The sequence below is a fragment of the Colossoma macropomum genome, unplaced genomic scaffold (genome assembly GCF_904425465.1).
Source record: "Colossoma macropomum unplaced genomic scaffold, Colossoma_macropomum, whole genome shotgun sequence".
NCBI classification, from domain to species: domain Eukaryota; kingdom Metazoa; phylum Chordata; class Actinopteri; order Characiformes; family Serrasalmidae; genus Colossoma; species Colossoma macropomum.
Genome location: NW_023494787.1, coordinates 22,698,899 through 22,722,056, shown reverse-complemented (window position 1 = coordinate 22,722,056; position 23,158 = coordinate 22,698,899). Strand labels below are relative to the sequence as shown.

The following is a 23,158-nucleotide window of genomic DNA, read 5'->3' as shown; positions in this document are numbered from 1 at the left end:
TTACTTTAGATTAACTCATTTTCATATTACCTGCTCAAATATTAAGTCAAGAGCGGTGCCTTTCACAGCGTGCGGCGCGCGCAGTTCACCCACGAGGAGGATGAGTAAAAGGCCATTGATGTCAGGATCGCAGTGTATTTACAGTCAGAGAAGGGGGGGGGCGGAGAGAGGAGAGAGAGAGAGAGAGAGAGAGAGAGAGAGTTGAGAGCGTTCAGAGGGAAAAGGGGAGAAAGTGAACGGAGGTAAAGCGTGGTGGTGCTGCAGGGTGTGGGTCGTGTTCAGCACTTGGACAGCTCCACACTGAGTGGAGAGGAACACAGGCGCTGAAACGCTGACTGCGGGAAAACACCTCGAGCAGCACCAGCAGCACGATGGAGATGAGCTCCAGCCTCCTGACACACACACAGAGAAATACATATAGTAGCATATCAGCGCATCTTTTTGCCTCGGATCTTTATCATTAAAAGTAAATGGGTGCAGGAAGTTGTGTGGATTAATCTCTGTGACCGGTCAGCATCGGCGGACACCATCAGAGGTATGTTTCAGATTAATCAGAGCAGTTCTGATTGGATGAAAAACTGATGTTTTCTTATCTTTAATCTTTATCTTCCTTCGTTGGAAAAGCTCGTGGTGTTGAATGAACTCAGCTGAAGAAAACAACTTAACTACAGTGTGTAGAATGAAACTGTGTGGATTCAGAGGCAGTGTTTAAAACACGTGAAAGACGACATTTATCCTGAAATGAGAAAACAAAGCACAACTTTTGCCTACTTCAACACCACCTTCTAGGCAAATGTGTCGGTTTGTGCAGGTAAAAGGCACATAGTAAACCTGTAGGCTAAAGACTGTATATTTTTGTCATGACTTTTACAGTTTTGGACGCAGTCGCAGTGGGTTTTATAGTAAGTCTCGTAAACCATCCTCTAATAATTTTCCTGCCTGCTCTTTGTAACCTCTCAAATGATTTCTCATGAACTTCAGTGATCAATAAGTTAGAAACCGAAGTGATGAAATCATGAGGATCTCTACATGCAGTACATTTTTTTAAAGAATTACCATTCAAAAAGAGGTGTCAATAACATACCTTCATAGACAAGTTTTCTTTGGGCTTCATAAAGACGTAAAAATGACCTTGCAGCAGATATGCTGATGTGCATGATTTCTAGAGCTGGATCGATGTCCACAGATTTTCAGTACTAATGGCTTATGGCTCAATTCATGATTCAGTCCACAACCACAGGGCATAAAAAGTATTTTTATTATAGTGCCAGAACCTTAAATCATCTTCTTTAGTATATTTTGGATCTCTACTGAACACTTGCCTCCAGTAAAATACAAATGTTCTGCTTTCTCATTCTTATCCTTCATTCTTCAAATTTTATTACAAATTACAAACTACTAAAACAGTTTTAATACACATTTCCAAATTTCCCAGTGTTAACCTTTTAATTAACTGTATGAAACCTTAATTAGATGACTGGAGAGCGAGGAGTCATAGGTGGTCTGCAGCTTTTCCAAGATGAGCTTGATGATGGGAATGAGTCATCAGGAGCAAAGAGAGATGTACGCCTGAACATACTAGGGTGAAAAAAAAAACAAAGAAAGAGAAAAGAGAGAAAAAAGATAGGGGAGAGAGAGAGAGAGAGAGAGAGAGAGAGAGAGAGAGAGAGAGAGAGAGAGTGGGTGCAGTGATAATGTAACTGGTATTGGAAGCCATATATCAGCTTTCTATCTATCTATCTATCTATCTATCTATCTATCTATCTATCTATCTATCTATCCATCTATCTATCTATCTATCTATCTATCTATCTATCTATCTATCTATCTATCGGCCTGCCTACCTGCTCTGGAGCAGCTGAGCGTGAGCCTAAGGCCACCATGTCCAAAGCCAAGCATCAGCTAGAGGAGTATAAAGCCCCCAGAACTGGGCTGTGGAGCAGTGGAACTGTGTTATTCTGGAGTGATGGACCCTTTGATGGATCTATCTATCTATTAAAGGTTCTTAACATTAATGTAAATTAATATAACAAGTCATCTTGGACCATATCTATTCATCCATTTGTGATAAAAACTCTCTAGACAATGCAAAGGGCATTTAATATCTATTATGAAGTTTTGACTGGTGGAAAAGATGTACAGGGAGATTCACTCGAAAGAGGCCCCAAATATTCTGTTGTAACTCCTGTTAGGATGAAGCGATCTGAACCAAAAAAATACGCTACATACCTTGACGTATGTGTAATCAATTGCATTACATGCGATGCTGGAAGCGATCTCTGTTGTCTGCCAGACACATTTTGATGCGGCGCTCCATGTTCCTAAATGTATCGGCAAGTATTAGAGAGGTTAAACGTCACGACGGCTGTCCGGCGCCTACCTCATCACTGTGATCCGGGGCATCCCAGCTTGTTCGAAGCTCCATATACTGAGAGCACATTGCATGTTGTTTTGTTCAGATTGCTTCATCCTAGCGAGAGTTATTACAGAATATTCGGGGCCTCTTTCAAGTGAATCTCCCTGTATTACAGAAGGAAAGAAAGTCATCCTTTGCTTCTTTGCTGCCAGACTAATGAGGTGTGCATATGTACAGCACTTTCACACCTGGCATACTCAAAAATAATACCATCATAACATAGAGAAAGGTGACCACTAATGCTATTGCTCTAACCTCTAATCTTATTACTTTATCAGCTGACACACAACAGTAGCAGCAGCAGCAGCAGCTGCAGCTGCCGTGCAGTGTCTGTGCACAGTATACTATGAGCGTCTTTTTCAGTGCACATGGAAAAGTCTGATGGCGATGGAGATAATGTAGCAGAGCCGTGAGATGACAGAGGCTGTAGATGACTGCTGTAACTGTCACTGCTCAAAACTCACCCTGTCACAGCCTTCTCTGAAAGCAACCACTGATATATTCTGCTTCTTCCATGCATTGTCAGTCAAATCCAGCAGCATAGTCCTGCAACTGCAGAAGCCGAGAAATGAAATGCATCTATAATAACACTTCCCAAAATTGAGTTTCTTGGGCTGCTTCCTTTAAATGGGATGATTCTCTTTTCAAGAATGCATTGATATACAGAATACATCATCAAAGACTGATTTCACACTGATAAACAAGTCAAAGAAATCTGCTAACTAATACATTATAGTGAGTGCTGGAACACTATAAGGTCAATGTCTGGTCCTGTATTCTCATACATACTTTATCAGTCTCATTTATTTTATTTATTTATCAGATAAAGAAAGCAACCTCTGTGGATGTGCTGAGTTCAGCAAGCTGAAGCTAAAGAAAAAAATGAGAAGCAAAGTTCAGAGATGCTGTTTGGTGAAATTGTCAGGCTGTGTTCAGATGAAATAATATGTTTGGACTGTTTTAGCTGCAGCTCAGAAGGCAAACAGTTGTGGGCTGTGGAACACAAAATGATGTGGACAGTCTTGGCTGTCTAAGCATAGGTGCCCACTTATCTATAATACACAGGTTAGCTGATATATATACCCTATCTATATATAACCCCTATCTATCTATCTAAATCCATAGGCATTAATATTGAGGTGGTCCCCACTTTGCAGCTATAACAGTTTACACTCTTCTGAGAAGCCTTCGACAAGATTTTGGAGTGTGTCTGTGGGAATTTTTGCCCATTCAATTCATCCAGAAGAGCATTTGTGAGGTCAGACACTGATGTTGGACGAGAGGGCCTGGCTCGCAATCTCTGTTAGAGTTCATCCCAAAGGTGTTCGATGGGGTTGAGGTCAGGGCTGGGGTTGAGTGTGGGCCATGCCTTTATGGACCTTGCTTTGTGCACTGGGGCACAGTCATGCTGGAACAGAAAAGAACCCAAACTGTTCCCACAAAGTTGGAAGCATACAGTTGTCCAAAATGTCTTGGTCTGCTGAAGCATTAAGATTTCCCTTCACTGGAACTAAGGGACCTAGGCCAACCCCTGAAAAACTGCCCCATAGCATTATCCCTCCTCCACCAAACTTTACAGTTGGCACAATGCAGTCAGGCAGGTAACTCACTCGTCCATCAGACTCGTCCATCAGACTGCCAAATACAGAAATGTGGTTCGTCAATCCAAAGAATACATTTCTGCTGCTCCAGAATCCAGTGGCGGGGTGCTTTACACCACTCCATCCGACGCTTGATGTTGTGCTTGGTGATGTGAGGCATGCATGTAGCTGCCATGGAAACTCATGCCATGACGCTCCCAGTGCACAGTTTTTGTGCTGATGTTAATGAAGAGGAGGTTTGCAGTTATTGAGTCAGCAGAGCGTTGGTGACTTTGATGCACTATGCACCTCAGCACTCAGTTCAATAATACCACTCACAGTTGATCATGGAATATCCAGGAAGAAAGAAATTTTGCGAAATTACTTCTTTCAACAGTGGCATCCTATTACAGTACCACACTCTAATTCAGTAAGCTCTTTAGAACAACCAGTTCTTTCACAAATGTTTGTAAAGGCAGACTGCATGGCTAGGTGCTTGATTTTATACATCTGTGGCAGTGGGACTGAATGAAACACCTGAATTCAATGATTAAGAGGTGTGTCCCAATACTTGCTACAGCTTCTTGACAGCTGCAGAAGTTTCAGACCCATAGCACTGAGTTGTCTTCTCACAGTGGAAGGACAGACAGAAACACCTCTGGATTTTTTGTTAACACTTTACTGAAGGGCAGCGCTCATACGACTACACAACACCAACATGGGCAGAAATGGGTAATTCAGGTCCAGAAAGTAAAAATCCTCCCAAGGATTTTGTGCAAATTGCCTGGACATCTGCTGCTGGTTTGAGCTGACCAGAGAGGCCATAGGCAGCCAGTTAGAATAAAATCCTGGGGATGTGAATGCTGACCTTCAGTAATGAATTTAACTTTTAAGTACTGTTTATCTAACAACGACACTTTAGGTGATCTATGAGGTCTTGCACAGTTGTTAGGAGTCCCGTGTTAAATAAGTGTATATATATTTTTCATATTTGTTTTAACTACAGTTTTGGAAGCTCCTGTTTTTAACTTATGTTCCTTCGACTTTCTCCTTTATGCAAGTAGATTATCTTATATATGATCTCTTCCAAAATATCTCCTGAAAAATGAACTTGTGCTTGGCTGTGTTGACAAGATTTTAAATAAATGAGGGGTGGTCTCTGATTTTTGCACAGTACTGTGTAACAGGTGATGACAGTAAATCTCTTCCTCCACATCTGAAGATTTTCTTGAAATATAGTAGCTATTCATAAAGCTTAGGTCATTTATCTCAAGGCTATATATTGGTCTCCTACCCCTGACAATGCCAACAGCTCATATATTCATATGCCAGATGATGTGAACTGCACTTACATTTGTCTTATGGAATCTGCACTGCTGCTTATGTTTGCTGCAAACCCACCACTTAAACACTAATTGAAAGTATCAGTCATGTGTACCTGCATTTGAGCAATGGGAACCCTGCACAGCTGTCCAGCTAATATGCCATTGACCGAAGCATGAGAGAAAAGAGAGAGAGAACTCTGACTCATATGCATGAATCCTGAGTGCCATAGAGAAGGTGACAAATAATCTCATCATTGTTTTTTTTTAGCCTTCTAAATCTGAGAATAATCACAGCACAGTTCCAGCAGCTCACAGCTGATGTCATTGCAGGTTTATATTTAGAATCCTGAAATTTCACAGACATGCTGTTCTGCTGTGGCTTTCACTGCCATTTTAGCCAAGGTCTTCATCTTCTGCTGAGGAGGTACAGAGTGAACATGCCCCTGGCAAGGGAGCTGAAGAAAATGAGACTGTGAACAGACACCATAAATCTATAGAGTATTACGGTGCATGGAGCAGGGAAAGGGAATATTGTGAAATAGGAAAGAGGGAATATTGTGAAACAAAGGTAGTTCTTCAAGAGCTGAGCCAGGATTTCAAGGTGACTGTGTTCATGTCTGGATCACTGCTTTTCACAGCCTCATTTCATCATGTCTTTTATTCCTGGAACATATAAAGCATATTGGTCATAAAGGAATGGGAAAGTCAAACTAACATAAATTCCCCTTACCTCACATATAGTTCATCAGCCATCACATGTTTGGTGTCTGAAGTTTTGCACTGGAGCTATGAATCTATGAGTAAAATTATGTAAATTTGTCACTGATTTTTATTGATATATTAATACAAACCTCAGCTCCACAAAAAGTTTGGGCAGTAATAATTTAATACAAATCTTTTTGATTTGTATTAAATTCAAAACAAGATTTTTGGTTTTTATGTTGTTTGGGAACTAAAGACATCAATTGTTCCAGTTTTTTGCCATTCATCTGTTATACAAGTCTTTAGCTGCACAACCACACGTGTTCTTCATTGTCTTATTTTGAGCTTCATAATGTGCCGTGTATTAAATGGGAGACAAATCTGAAATACAGGAAGGCCAGACTTCTGCACTCTGCACTCATGTTGTAACACATGCAGAATGTGACTTAAGCATGAAATAAGCATGGACTTCTCTGAAAAAGACGTTGTCTAGAAGGCTGTTTTTGTTTCAAAATGTGTATTTATGTTTCAGTGTTAATAGTGCTTTCACAGATGCCATGCCATTGACACTAATACACCCTCATACTATGACAGACCCTGGCCTTTGAACTTCATGCTGATAACAATCTGGATGGTCTTCTGCTTCTTTGGCCTAGAGAACTTGAGCAGTTTTTGACCAATGAATTACTATAGACTAGAAATTGTTCAGGTGGTGAATGACAGCACTGACACTGTCCCAGTAGTTAGTTAGTGTTGCACTGGTTTGATTGCATCAGGCACAGCAGTGTTGCTTGGGAATTTACACACATTACTGTGACCACTAGGTTGAGATAGGTCCAAAATATCCAACTCTGTGGTTAGAAACTGACCACTGATGAAGGGCCTGAGGCCCGTTAACAGATTTACACCAGCATGGTGAACCTACAAGTTAGCAGTTTCTAACAAAGTGCCCGGTGAGAGTATGCGTGTTGTATATTTATATGTGCATGCAGTGTTCTGTGCTAAATCAGAGACCAAGTTCTACTTATTTAACTTCCAGAGAAAACAAATTGTTCATTTTTCAGGAGAAATTTCTGAGGAGAGTTGAGATGAAATAATCCATGTGCGTTTTCAACATTAAAGATATAGAGAAAATGGGACTCCAAATAACTGTACAAGACCTGGTAGAAACTTGACCTTAGATTAACAGCACTTAAAGCTTTCATCTTTGAGAGAGAGGAGAAAATCAAGCTCCACTCTTACTTCAGATCTGAAAAAAAAACAGTCATTTCTGTCCATCCTTCCACTGTGAGAGGACAACTCAACACTATGAGTCTGAAAGGATATGCAGCTGTCAAGAAGCCCTTACTGAGAAAAAAGAAATAGACAAAAAGAAGAACATCTGCAAATCAAAAAAAGAAGCTGCGGGTGGTCTCAGAACAAGGGACTGACCATCCCAGAGTCCAGACCTCAACATCATTAAAAGTTTGAGATTACTTGCATCATAAGAGGCAGAAAATGCAACCAACTTCTAAGATTGAACTTTAGAGATGTGGAAAAATGTCCCTGAAGATTTCTTTTTTTGGGACAATAAGAAATAAATAACTGGCCATTTTCACTACATATTAAATAAATGAAGGGTGGTCTCTGACTTTTGCAAAGTACTGCATATGCATTGTATGTGTATATATGTGACTGGGATCATAAAACCTTGTATCTACAAGAGAAGAATTTTTATCTTAAACATTAAATTTGCATTAATGTTGATAACGATGAGATCTTATTACTAATAATGTTCAACTAATTCTATTCTAATTCTGATCCATTGTGTCATGAAATGTTTATACATTGTTAAAAGGCATTTTAAGTAGTCTAAAAGAGTAACAAATCTGACAGCAACAATATATATTCTTTAGGTCCAGGATGTCAGAAAATGTGACCCTCCTGCTGGCCAGCCCCACAAGCCTCTTGGACAACTCTTCTCTGCTGAATGCCTCCCTGCCCTTTTACTGGGAGACCCCGACCTTCACCACTGCTGCTCGATTCCGAGTCGTGGCTACCCTGGTGCTGTTTGTGTTTGCAGCGGTCAGTAACCTGTCAGTGCTACTCAGTGTGACGAGGGGGCGTGGCCGGCGCTTGGCTTCCCACCTGCGTCCCCTCATCGGCAGCCTGGCTTCCGCGGACCTGGTCATGACCTTTGTGGTGATGCCGCTGGACGCTGTGTGGAATGTGACGGTACAGTGGTATGCAGGGGATGTCATGTGCAAGCTGCTGTGCTTCCTGAAGCTCTTTGCCATGCACTCAGCTGCATTCATCCTGGTGGTGGTCAGTCTGGACCGGCACCATGCCATCCTGCACCCGCTGGATGCACTGGATGCAGGCCGCAGGAACAGGAAGATGCTACTGACCGCATGGACGCTCAGCCTGGTCCTTGCATCCCCACAGGTCAGCATAATACTCTGTGTTAAAGTAATTGTTCAGCAAAAAATACAATTTACATATTTTTTCTAACTCTCCAAATGTAGGTGATAAAAGGACGTCACATATCTAAAAAGTTAGTAGTCATCTCAAAGTTTTGTCTGTACGTTTGCCCATTTTTGTAGGTAACACAGTTAATCAGCATTAGTCTATTCATTTATTTTACCAGTACACAAACCTGGAAAATATGTAGAACATGACAAAATAATTGTTTTAATAACTGTGTTATGTGTATATGTGTATTATGCCTGGAATGAAAAATCAACACTGAAAGTGCTTTCCAAAGATGGAATTATTACATGTGAAGGGAATAAAGCTGGATGCAGAATTAGCGCCATTCCTCCTGAACAGGTGTATGATCTTCACAAACCCCCTGGACAAAAGAGACATGGGAGTTTGATGCTCGCTCTGACCAAATTCTACCGCTACGCAAAGAAGTATCTGAAGAGTATTTGGATAGCATGATTGGACAAACAGTCTCCCTGAATTAGTGACATGTAAATGGTATGTCATCATAATTTATCAAGTAGAATAAATCCTTTCTTTGTCAGGAGGACAGCAGTAATGTAGCCCTTACATCTTTAGCTAGGTTCCTGAAAGCAAACACAACTACCCTGAGACAAATGAGGTGACAGCCATTGTATTCGCTGTTATTAACATCTTGGGAAATTGTTGTTTTAGCTACGATAAAGGACTACTTTTAATATGCTATTCTGAGATGTAGGCTATATTCAGTATTTTGATCTCCTCTCAAGCAATGTTAACATAATGCCATACTTTTATCATCGATGTCTAAATAACAAAGTAGGACAACACCCTTAATAAACAGCCATGCTTGGTAAAGCTGGCAAACTCTAAATGGATGAATTTTTAAGAGTTCGCAAGAAGTCAGCACTTTTGGGTTCATATGGTATTATGAGAGTGCAAGATGAATTTCATTTTATATTAATTTCATTGGCATCAGGAGACTTTTTGAGCAGTCAAAAATCTGGAGCAACCTGACTTCTAAGTGAAGAGGTCTAGGCCCCCAGGCCACCCCACAGCTTCGCCCCTGGCAAGAGCATGTGTGTATGTGTGCTTGTGTGCTCAGAGGAAGCTGATATGCCTTAAGGGAGTAAATTAAATGTTTTGTTTTTTTTAGTGTGCATAGACATACCATTCATTTTATGGATATTTCCAAAATCACAGAATATTAAAAGACTCAGATGTCTGGAAAATGAAAACATGATTATTCACTATAGAAATAAACAGAAGATGACAGTTCTACTTTTCTACTTTCCTCTTTCTTTCCTGTGAAGAGGAACGTAGGGAAAAGGCATTTATTAAAAGGCATTACACAGCAGGATTCTGTCACCTAATTAGCTGTAGCTTTGAAAAGAGTAGAGACATGTTCCACATCAGTGCTCCTTGAAGGCACCACTGATTTCAGGACCTGTCTAGGCTACAGTGACCAGCAGCTTATTCGTTATAGCTATAGAAATATAGCTATTCACTTGGCTTTGTCTCTTTGGTCTTACAGTCATCTCTGCTGATAAAGAAGTGGCTCTGCGCACATTTAATTCCCTAATGCAGGTGAAGTCATTTGAAGCAACCCGTGAACGTGACCTAGGCCTTGAAATTCATTAAAGGAGAGATGAATAAGTTGCTATGGAAAGTGAAGGCTAGGAAATGACTGGGTGAGTCAGTCAGTCACGGAGGAAAAGAAAGAGAGATTAAGCTCTGCTCAGGGGTGGAGGGTGGGTGGTGAGCTGTATGATCGATACACCTTCCACCCCACTCAATTTCTCTCTCTCTTACACATGTGCACGCGCACACGTCATTGCACACACACCATTGACTACGGGCTCACTACCATTGACTCTTTCAAGCAGCTGAACAAATTGCTGAGCTTTCCTCTGTCACACTGTGCTGCTGATTTATGAGCGTGCAGGAAAATATCCGCAGATATTAAGATATAAGATATAATATATCACATGGGGAAATGCTGTCCATCAACCGAAAATGTATTTCTCTCGAACGATCATTTGACACAGATGGGGGAATGCAGAAGGTGTGTGTTTGTGAGTGTAACCTGCTGGTGAACCTTATGAGTGTTTTTTGTTGTTTGTAAGTGTAACCTGCATCCCTCAATTGCAATTGCGATCCGTGGCTGTTAGAGCTAAGTCTTCATCTTGGGCCATAAATGTCAAAACTTGATCAAAATTAAGGAAAAAAAAAAAAAACTCTATAATAATCTACTCAAACTACGAATCTCGGCATTTTTTCCTTTTTCCATTTCTAAAAACTGAAACATGATTAGACTTCTGCTTGTATTTACAGTCAGTGACATATATAGGACTTCCAGCAGGCCTGCAGTGAAGTTTTTTCTCACTGAACCGGAGACACATTGGAAATTGAAGATTCCACTGTCACTTCTTGATTGTGTTAATGGTTAATCTGACACATTAGGGCTTCAGTCCAGCCTCTGAAGTTCTAATCAATGGGAGCGCTCACTTGTCATGTCTACCTAGATTCCACAGAGAAAAAAAATCCCAATACACTCTTAGTCTTCTCTTCAGTTAGTCAAATGTAAGTTCCAATTGGGAAATCAAGAACATTCCACTCTAAGTTTCTTTTGTTTAGTATGTTTAGGGTCAGGCGGCACGGTGGCGCAGTGGGTAGCGCTGTCGCCTCACAGCAAGAAGGGCCTGGGTTCGATTCCCGGCCGGGTGACCAGGGTCGTTTCTGTGTGGAGTTTGCATGTTCTCCCCGTGTCTGCGTGGGTTTCCTCCGGGTACTCCGGTTTCCTCCCACAGTCCAAAAACATGCAGTCAGGCCAATTGGACATGCTAAATTGCCCCTAGGTGTGAGTGTGTGTGTGGATGTATATGTCTGTTTGTCTGCCCTGCGATGGGCTGGCGACCTGTCCAGGGTGTATCCTGCCTTCCGCCCGATGACAGCTGGGATAGGCTCCAGCACCCCACCGCGACCCGGAAGGATAAGTGGTTTAGATGATGGATGGATGGATGTTTAGGGTCATTGTCCTGCTGTAAGGTGTATTGCAACTGAATTTTGAGGCACTTGGTTGGCAACTGTGAAAATGCTTCTGCACACGTTCTGCTGCTGCCTGCAGTCACAGTCATAAATAAAGATAAGTGAGCTAGATCCCCTGGCAGCCATACATAACCATGAGAGGGTTGCTTTGAATTTTTTTTTTCTCTTACTTTCTTCTTTTCTTCACTCTAGTATACGTTCATCTTTGTCTCAAAAGCTTCTGGACCAGAACTCAACAGGGCTTTTATGGACTGCATTATAACCTTTTTGTTCTTGAGGCTTACCAGTGGTTTGCATATTGTTTTAAACCCTCTGAGATCACGCTAGTGTTTTCTTCTCTTCATACACATCTGTAAATACATCATAGACAAAGAAGTGTCAAAAACGTCATTATTGATAGTGTAGATCAATCGTTCACCACTGTGGTCTTCTGTGGTGCCATATTGTAATAATTTTTTTACTTTTTACTGGTTACTCCACCATGGAATTTAAACTGTATTTTCATTTCTACATTTGTAACTTTTCCATATTTCCAAACACACATTGCATGCTGGGTAGTCAAATCAGATTAAAGGAGAAAACTGCACTTTAATCAAGAGAGAAAGCACCTGGCTATTTTTTCACCATGGTGACAAATTCAGATTTGTTGTTAATAAGGTTGTATATGACAGGGTCAGGTATAATACTTACACATGTGACTACAGTGTTGAACATTAACTGAAATTATAATAATTAAAATAGCTGTTACGTTAGCAAAAAAGCTAGCATAAGGTTAGCTATATTTTTTTTAGATTCTTTTCCTGTGACTTTTTACAGTAACGTTTACTTTATGTCAGCATGTGCAACATGTACATTTTTTGGCTATAAACTAGAAAAAAAGAGTTTAAGTGTATGAAAGCCAACTCGTTAAGTTAGCTAATGCTAAATATTGGCTAAATAATGCTAAATATTAAATATTTCTTGTTAAAGGAGTAGAATGCTTAATAAAAACATGGCGGATATAAAGGAACAAATGCTGAAATGAGAAAATAAAGACACACAGTTAATTATAATGAATCTGTTTTATATTTCATTTGAAATAATGAAGATTTTACTTATTGTAATCTATTTTTATTGTACCACTGAGGGTGAGGTTTTAGTTCACTTTAATTACTTTTTCTTTTTTCTTCATCAGTTCTTGCTTTTTGTGTTACCGCATATTATTCCCAGGCTAAAGCGTAGGTTTGGCTACATTGGTGATGCCACTGCCCAAAACATCACTAACTATTGACACATCAATGATATTTTTGTTGATACTGCCAAGTCTGCATGTCATCAATAACAGCTGATTTTATCAGTCAACCAATGTATTATTTGGGGTTCTGTTGGAGTATAAAGAAGAATTTCCTCTTTCGAGTTTTTTTACAGATAAAACTGTAAAATTACAGAACGTTGCATGTATGAAGTGAAGGAATTGTTCTATTTGTACACAGAATATACACTGTAATTGAACAGAATTTTCTGTGATGAAGCTGTACTGGTAATATTTTGACAGGACTTTATCCATTTAATATTTTAATATATTCATTATTTAAAGCTCAACAGCACTTTTGTGGTTCTTAACAATGTACCAACCAGTTAAGTCACATTTTGACTGAGTTGTTCTGTTTTTTCCACATGGGCTGCATTACCAGCATTGACTTTGATTTGGTCCTCATGTTAACAGACAACAACAGACTTCAGATACCAGTGGCACATATATATAGTCATTGGCATGCCTTTATAGTAATGGACATATTGGATCTGAATTAAAGCAATGGATATAAAGAAAAAGTGCAAACCAATAGCTTAATTCAGAGGCATGTAAGTCTTAATATATGTTAAATTGCAGTTTTAGAGAGAGTCATTTTTAAACATAGTTCTTCAGCACCAAATGAAATTGGTTGTATTTTTCCGGCTGCTTGGTTTGTTCTTGGCCACTTGCTTATTTTTGCAGCATTACTTCATTCACAAGAGAAGTAAGAAATGGTCTAAAGTTGATTCTAGATGTCACACCTGCATCTGAAGTCTGTGACTGTTGTCTGTCAACATGCAGACCAGGTGTCAATGCTAGATCTAACCCTAGCGTTGGGCAAAATATTTTGAAAAAGTAGTGATGGCTGAATACTGAATAGACTGTGCCAAATGTATTCAGTGACAGATTCCATTACAATAGACAAAAAAGTTACGTATTCAGAACACCTTTAGAATAAATGCTCAGGAGGCATATTAAAAAAGTATGTTGTTATCATTTTTAATGAATTTACATTGTTCAAAGCTGCTAATCATTGGCAGTTTTCTTCATGTAAATCTTCGATTAATGTTTCATCCTCTGAATGAAGTTCCAAAATTGTCAGCTGCACCTGTCCACTTCAGTCCACTGTTGATCACAATCCCCTTAGCAAGACCACCCCCTGTCTCATTTACTATCTCAATAACAAAATCTTGCAAATTTGACTAGAAAGTGAGTAGCCATGTGATTACCAGTTAAGTTCAGCATGTAACATAAGACCACAAAATACATAGCAGAAGTCCAGTAAAGTACCAATGCTAAGCTTATCGCTCATGAGCATGTCCACTACTGAGGAGAGTGTTCAGTACGATCATCCCTCAAAGGTTTAGTAATGCCAAGTTTAATAACTGGCTCATGACACTGATTTATCAGTCTACTCAGGCTTTAGCTGGAACTTCAGTGGTTGTTAAGAAGCTGTTTATTAAGTTCCTCTAATGAGTGTGTTTGCTATACATATACAATCAAACCCCAGTCTGCCACATAAAGGTGAGTTATGTTAACTTTGATGCTACATCAACCACTACTAATACTGATAATATTATAAATGACTATATTAATAGTAATGTTCAAATGCCCCTAATGGCCTTAAGTAAGTGGATCAAGTATGTGAGAGTGGGGTTGAAACTAAACTCTGCAGACCAGTAGATCATCAAGACCTGACTTAGTTTACTTACAGACTGAACCATCCACCACATTAAATACATTGTTCACAAAAACATTCAAAAGTATCAATTTGGCAGCCTTCATTAAACAGAACACATTATCTGAAAATAAAACAAAATAATTAGAGGTCCATAGAAGATTCGATTAGTGGCTTTCCAGTTAACCTGTGTAACACGTACAGAAACATTACCTAGAACTAAGTTTTATGCTTAATGCATATATTGTTGGATTAATTAAAAACTTCAGCCTGATATATAATGATACTGCCCTGGACCTTCAAAATATCTCAGACACTAGCTTCAACTAATTTGTGGAGCTTCAACTACATGACTGTAAGTAGTGCTGACTTGAAAATGAAATCTCCGGAACAATGGCATCGCACATAATGTTCTTCCTTCTCTTTCACCTTTGATCAAGCATATGTTCTCATTTTTCTCTCTGTGTGACAGTTATTCATTTTCCGGGCAATCAAGGCAGATGGAGTGGACTTTATCCAGTGTGCCACACATGGAAGCTTCCAGCAGCACTGGCAGGAGACTGCCTACAACATGTTCCAATTTATCACCCTGTATGTGTTCCCTCTGCTTGTCATGAGCTTCTGCTACTCGCATATCCTGGTTGAGATCAACCGCCAGATGAACAGAAGCAAGGACAAGGGTGAGTGACACACTTTCTCATGATATGATAATGTCATTGACCTGTTCTAAAGTATAATTACTGTATTATATGCCTCCTCAGCAGGAGAGCCTTGTTTGAGACGCAGTGGAAGAGATATGATCCCAAAAGCCCGTATGAAGACCCTGAAAATGACCATCATCATTGTCGCCTCCTTTGTAATATGCTGGACACCATATTACCTGCTTGGAATCTGGTACTGGTTCCAGCCTCAGATGCTGCAGGTGATCCCTGAATATGTCCACCACGTCTTCTTTGTTTTCGGAAACCTCAACACGTGCTGTGATCCAGTCATCTATGGTCTCTTCACACCATCGTTCCGTGCAGACTTGGCCAGCTGCTTATGTTGGAGGAGCCAGAATGCTTCACCCAAATCTCTGGACCAATTCTCTGGCCATAGGAGAGAAGCAAGTGGGGAGGCAGAATCAGACCTGGGCAGTGGTGACCAACCCAGTGGACAACAGGCATAGGTGATTTGAAGAACTCAGCAGAGTCTTGTGTTACCCAGGAGTAGTTGAGGCAAAGGTGGTGATTAACTGTGGCACTGAAATATCTGGAAAAGTTCTCTGGCCACAGGAGAGGAGCCAATGGGGAAGCAGAACCCAGCCTGGGCAGTGGTGACCAACTCAGCAGAGAACATTGAGTAAAAGGTGGTGATTATCTGTGGCATTTTGGTCCATTTTGGTTTCATTCACTCTTGCTCTGCTCTGACTTGGCTCTGCAACTGTTCAATGTGGATTAAGCTTTAGTAGATTTTGCAGTCTGTAAGCAAATGGACAGGTTCACTACTTCTCTCTGAACTCCAGCACAATGGATTTGAAATGTAAGAATGACTCTGTAGTTAAAGTGCAGACTGTAGCAATTACAGCCCTTAGAAAACAAAAGTCCTCAGAGCTTTTAGGCCAAAAAGTTTAAGGACAATTTGCATTGTTGTTTTCTGGTCAGCTATGTGTCACTGCAACATTAATTTACACTTCTTATTGCATTTGCATTTGGAGTCTGTTATCTGTCAACATGAAGACCACCACCAGCAAAGCAGGCCATTAGGAGACATAGCCTCTACAAATAAAAGGCCTAGCTTGGTTGGGTACAAATGCAATTTAGGGGAAAGAGACATTTAAAAGTGCAATTATAATAAGAGCAGCAACCTACAATACAACAAGAGCGACAACCTATCTTTGGTTAGAAGAGGATAATTTGATATCCAGTTAAGAAATTGGTGTCACAAAAGCTTGAAAATATACACTCTCAGAACTGGGGCAGTAACCCTCTTGTCACTGGGGTGGTACCCTCAAAGGTACATCTCAGTACCTTTAGTCAGGAAATATATGTAATTATACTATAATCCATTGAAATTGTATTGTATATTGTTGTATAGACTCCAAACACCCAGTCTCATCTCCAGGATTTTTATTTTATTATTATTAAGGTTATGAAAAGGTACAAATATGTACTTTTCACCTGGGAAAACCTTATTTGATTGTACCTTTTTGGTTGTACCTTTGAGGGCACATTTACATTGTTTGTACCTTGATGAACAAAAAATTTACCTGCACAGAACCTTTGTTTCTAACAGTGTATAAGTGCAAGTCATGAAGGACAAGAACATTAGATCAGTGAGATGTTGGAATCTCAGTATGGATATTATAGGACAGAACCTTGGCTCACTGGGTTGACCCCTGAACTGCACAAACATTGTACAAACATAAGTTGCCTTGCTGGGGTGTAATTCTGAACAGCGTGAGGCTGTTTTGCATTTGATCTTTGCTCCAACCGGAATCTCAGTATGGACGTCATAGGACAGCTCATTGGGAGGTTATAGAGCAGGTGATCAGCAACATTGTTAATGCAGCCAGTAAGTAGTTGCAGTACTCCAGTCTAGAGCTGACCAAGGCCTGAAAGAGAAGCTGCGAAGCCTCTATTTTAAGGAAGGAACAGAATGATCAGATGATCGGATGGGTCATACTGTTCTAATCTGATGCAGGAAGAAGATGCAGGATGAGATAGTGGATGTAATGTATTGTGAGGATGCTAGCTGGTTATCAAAAATGCTCCTTAAAGGTCATTTAAAGATTAAAGAATTGAAGAATATTTCGATTCAAAGTACATGAGTTTAATTTGTCAAGATTAAATTTCACATAACCCAGTGGATAAGACATGTACATGATTTTAAGGACTCTTGTGACTTGATCTGAAGGACAGAGACATATAGTTGGTATAGTTTCTTACCAGCAAAGGTAAGAAATGTATGCATGAATATGTATGCATAATTAATAAGAATGGAGCAAAAACTGACCACTGGATGGATACCTTGAACGTATGCCGACAATCATGCCAAGGTACAGTTCCTGATGCCCAAGCTGCAAAATGTGTGGAAATAAGCAGACAATGATTGATTCACAGTATCAAAGGTGGCAGACAGAGGAAGAAAAATGAGGACTGAAGAATTCTCTTGGGTCGTTTGCAGAGGTTCAGGCTCTTCAGACCTTCAGTGACTGCTGGAAGGACTGTTTTAGTAGAATGCCTGGATTTGTAACAATGCTAGTGGGTGTCCAAAGATGATAGATGAGACAATACTTGTCTGACCTGTGGACAGAAATAGCCCCCTAAATTCTGGGGACATTGAAATATTTTATTGTTATGTGGTTCATCCAGTAGATCTCAAATCCAAGATACTGGTGTACAGAGCCAACACAATGGATTGCATCACTGTCCAATTACTTATGAACTGCACTGAAATGTATCTATATCAAGCCACAACAATGAAGAGTGGAATGATCCTTAGATGTCTGATGAAAACAAGCTCTTATTTAGTCACATAACTTTCAACAGGATCAAATGCCAACTAATTGCCTCATCAAATTTTTCAAGAGAGAAAATGGGTAAAATTATCTGTAGTGCCTCATTGCACTCTTGCATAACAATCTGCCTCACTTGGACTGAAGTGGATAATAAATCTATGTCCAGTTAAATGAACACTTGAGAACGAAAAGCTAATGGTTCTGGTATCATCTTTAGGTAATACAGCATTTATATGCCAACTTTGGAACAGCGCTCGTCATAGTGATGATCCTTTGGTTTATATGTCGTATGTAGAACTGTCTTTCCATTCATTTTGTATGAAGTGTGGTAATGGTATGCATGGCCTTCGCAGTAAAGTGACCTTGTGATGTTAATTTGTGACTTAACATTGATATGGTTGACCATAAGACCCTCAGGGCCCTAATGAATGTGACTGCTATTACATTGTATGTAGAAGTTAACAGAACCACTGACAGATGTATAAACAGACCTTTGGTTTTTGATTTCACTGGAAACCCCAGTAGAGGTTTATGTGTGCAAACATAATGGGCCTCAAGTGTTTTCTTAAATTTGTTCTTGAGAAAGGTCTTAAGAAAAGCCTACATCAGATTCATGATGTGTTCTTAGAGCGCAGAATAGTTCACACCTTTGTGCTCTTGAGTGTGTAGATTCTGTTTATCCCTAAGAACAAATCCTAAATAAGAAAACATTGGTGAATCAGTCAGAATCTTTGTGAAAACAGTGTAAGGGGGTTTTAAGAAGGAATTTCTTCTTAAGAACAGTTAGTGAATGTGGGCCAATGTCTTTGATGATACTGGCGTAACAAGAAGAAAGAAGGGGGTCTTCAGAGAAGAGCTGTTACGTCATGCTGTTTGTGTGTGTACCTGTTACTGCCACTCTTAGGCTTCCAACAATGAAATAGCACTACCACGTCAATGAATGTGACGTGTAGAACTGTTTATGTGTGAATCTTAGCACATATACAGTAAATCTCTGTGGTAATCCTTTGCACCTGCAGTGTATGCTCTGTGCTGACAAGGCTGACAGCAATCACAACCTAATCGCATGAGGACAGCAGCAGGGCCAGCCTTATCTCTGAGCGCTCTCAACCTCACCATCCACCATTACTGAACCACACAGGAACACTTACCACCACAAGCACACACACACACACACACACACACCAGGGACCTAATGTGATGATAATACACATCAGTACTTCTGTTGTCTTCCCTAATGTAAAATAACACAGGTGGCTAATTCCTTCCTATAAGTGATTAGATGGTAATTATGTTAAAGTAGCATTAAATGAAATTAGGCTCCTTTCACGGGCAGCACCTACTCTCTGGCATGACCACACTGGCACTCTCTTAACCAGATCTAATCTCGTGTTAATGAAAACAAAACCCAAATGAAAGACGTTTGGAACACTCAAATGAAAAACCAATAGAAAACAGCAGCTCTTGAAAGGTGAATCAGGACAATGTAAGCTAAATGGCTACGGGGGGACCAACAGTGGTCCTGGACCCCTGCAGGTCTTCAGTGCACACTTTATGAACTGCATCAAGTGGGTTAGGTTCCAAATAAAAAAAAGAAAAAGAAAATCAATTTTCCTTAAAATGATATTGCACTTGTGTTAAGCAGCTTCTTAGATACCTGATTGAGTGACTTAAGTAAATGTTAATTAATTGGACTGATCATTTTTATGTATTATTCATACACTCACTCGACTTAATATGGCCATTTGCAACTAATAAAAATAAAAAAAGCGAAATAAGTTAATTAGAGATGCACAATGATATCAAAATCATATCTGTAATGGCAGATAAGTGCTTTAAAAAATAGCAGTATTGGACAGTCATCAAACTGATTGTATTCTGGAAGAATACACAGGGCTACCATGTCTGCATTTTATGCATTTTACTGTGGTTGTAACCCTACAAAAAAATAAATGTCTTATTTTTTCGTAATGCTAATCCAGGTGAATTTATTCCCAATTTTTTAAATATCTGCTTCAGATATGTACATGAAAAATACTAGATTCTGTCATTGGTCCAGAATTCCTGTGTTGGTGGCTACCTAAATGTGATAGGTTTAAAGCTGCACTATATGAGTTTTTTTGTTAGAATTGACAGAAAGAGCATTACTGAGTTAGGAGAAAAAAAACACAATAAATATGGTGTGCATGCACTGCGGCATGTCACCCTGTAAAGCCTGAAATAGTAATTTAAAAGTCAGAAGTGTTGTATCATGTTCCGTGGGAGTTTTTTGGACACACGTCACACGTCGTTACATTTTAACATTGCACGCACAGAGTGAAAAAGAAGGCCTGACTCAATGTTTAGGTCTTAAATGCAAAATCAGCATTATACTGATGAAGATATGATTACAATGATGGATGATTCAAAGAGAAATTCTTTCTATTTGGACACTCACAATCATCAGATTCATCCACTCGGGGAAGGGGTCCGAAGCACAACTGAAGGTACAAAATGTTCTTCCACACATTTTGTGCAATTATGCATTTCCACCAGAGATGTCTCCAAATCCCCAAAACAGACATAGTGTAGCTTTAAGTAACATTTATGTTATTTAGTTAACTTACTGCTGTACTACCCATTCAGAAACTTAGCAGCAGGGAACATGGTAAATTGCTCTTACAGCCAAACAGGCTAGGCCTTTAACCAAAGAATAAAGGGGATAGTCATACACATGGGGAAAGAACAGGAAAGCTGATTATCACTCAGCAAGGTTGCACTGACTAAACAAACGCTTATCAGTTAAAGCTGACAAGTCATTGTCTTTCATTGATCCAACACAATTAACTCTGTTTCACTTAGTTACAATCATTTGCTAAGCGACATCAAGCCATTTTTTTTTATGTAGACTCTCCAGGGTGGTTGAGGAGGTGGAGCAGGCTTCGGCAGCCCTGGCCTAAAAACTATATCTTTCATCTCAAATGAGCACCCAAAAACACATGTACTGCTTCAGAAACTTGTGTTGTCTGGAATCAAAGTCGAGATCATGCATAGACTGCAACTCAATTGTCTTAAAAGTGAGTGTATGCAAAGTTTTAAAAATCAGTAGAAAAAACAGGATAATAAGAAATGTTTGAGACCATTATTGACTTTTGACTCAGTGCACCAATGAAACATAGTAAATGCTTAATTAAACTAGGCCTTATGTCATACATCGTTCACAATTATTTTTGTGAAGATTGACTAAAATGCTTTGCTTCTAACCATGTAATTCAATTTACTTCAGCTGTCTTTCTCCTGCTTGTAATTAATGTGCCAAAACATGGTTAGTCTTTCTCTCTTGTTACATTAAATCTTTCATGCCCCCAGTTTTCCCTGCTGTTTTTCTTCCTTTCCGCTGAAGTGGAAATGAGTGTCATCAATTCAGTGCAAATCCATTACATTAGAAGGGGCGCAAAGCTCACCTATATGACCTACATCATTTCCTTTTTTATTGCAGTGTCATTTATTTATTTATTTAATTCTGCAGGTGAGAAAATGTGTCTAATATACAGACAAGGACCAATGAGATTCAGTTCCTGAAATAAACATAACAAAATTCATAAATATAAAATAGAAACCTTTAACCTTCTTCAGATATGAAAGTTCTTCACTATTGTAGTGCTAAAGGTAGCAGTGGCATCTTAGATGAGGGGTAACCAATCTTATCCCATAATTGTCAGTGTGGCTGCAGGTTTTCAGTTCAAACAAGCAGGAGTACAGCTCATATAACAAATCAATTGTTTGAAAATTTAGACTGAGTGAATATACAGGCAGAATCAAGTGTGCTCCTGCAAGATTTGAATAAAGACCAGCAGCCACCCAGGTAATTTGTGGATAAGATTTGTGCTCCCTGTGTTAGAGCTTCACTTCTTAAAACTGTGGCCAGCTCTGACCATGACTTTGATGTAAAGCTACACTCAAAGTCTTATCTATAACACTGGACTCTTCCTTTATCTCTTGACCTTTGAACAAAGGCTTGACTTAACTCTATACATATGCTGTACATTTATATACTTTTATAGAAGCTTGTTGAATTTGGCCTCAGTCTTGATAATAACATTGCAAGGTGGCAGCTGTGGTTTTTAATAATTAATTTAACCCTCTGGAAATCCATATCTTCATTAATATTTTGTGATGCATTTATATTGATCTGATGAGTGGAAGTATTGCGATTAAATTCAAATTGAGACTCATGCACATCCTGCATATTTGAAAGGAAATATACTGCTCTAAAAACGACAGTGTCCGGAAGATTGTGGTGTTCACCACTATTAAAAGACACAGTCGTACTGCTTTATTTTCCAGCTGTTGTTGGCCACAACCACACCGTATATAAGCAGAGTTTTACAGCTCGGTCTCTGACACAGCTCATGTCTCAACCGGGGCAGTTTCTAGCCTCAGCCTCTACAATAAGAGTCCACAGCAAAATGAATCAAGTGTAATATACTAGAGAACATACACCCTAAAACTAACACGCAAAAACATTTCTTGAACATGCTACGATATATACACACGTGCTTCATGGTGATAAGATACTGAGAGATTATGATATACTAGAATGTGCTGAGACAGAAGAGGGAGATCAGAGTGATGAGAAAATCAAAGAATTTCAGCAGAAATGTAAAAATAATCCTCTATCTCAAAATAGGCCTGCACTCCATTCCATCGGAGTAGTGGCTTTGTTCTCGACATGAGCTACAACATGAGCTTTGACACCATCTATTTTGCCACCCGTCTGCTTGGTTCTGTACCTGATAATGATTTCTATGTCTTTTGTGACAAGGTGAGAAAAATATAATGAGCTAGGTCCAAAAAGGGAGTTCCTTAACAAAAGCTGTTTCCCATCTCACCAGTGCTAGGAGAGATGAATCATCACTGAGAAGACTCAGCAGGAGTCTCACTCTAAAGGTGAGCACATGCAGCACTGTGCTTCTGACGTGCATCCACAGTCTGCAAAGCATGATGTCATCAGACTTAAAACCCCTCTAAAGCCTGTTTTGTGAAAATTTAAGTTTTTTCCCTCTTACCCCAATTCCTTTATGTTTGCTGCCTCAATGGATGATTATCCAAAGTTTGCTTCTTTGCTTCTTTGCTAAAGGCTAATGTAAGTAAGCTAATCACACTAACTAGCATTGTGCAAACTGCATGGTAAAATCATCACATATTTGCCTCAA

The 23,158-nt window shown here is 39.6% G+C and overlaps 1 protein-coding gene across 1 annotated transcript; it reads left to right on the top strand.

Moving 5' to 3' along the window:
• Positions 1-464: 464 nt before the first annotated feature.
• LOC118805059 (gonadotropin-releasing hormone II receptor) lies at positions 465-15,632 on the top strand. The gene is made up of 4 exons (XM_036565662.1): positions 465-535; positions 7,919-8,447; positions 14,937-15,144; positions 15,226-15,632. The coding sequence occupies exons 2-4, from the start codon at positions 7,926-7,928 to the stop codon at positions 15,630-15,632; spliced, it is 1,137 nt and encodes a 378-aa protein (XP_036421555.1). The 5' UTR covers positions 465-535; positions 7,919-7,925.
• Positions 15,633-23,158: the final 7,526 nt, after the last annotated feature.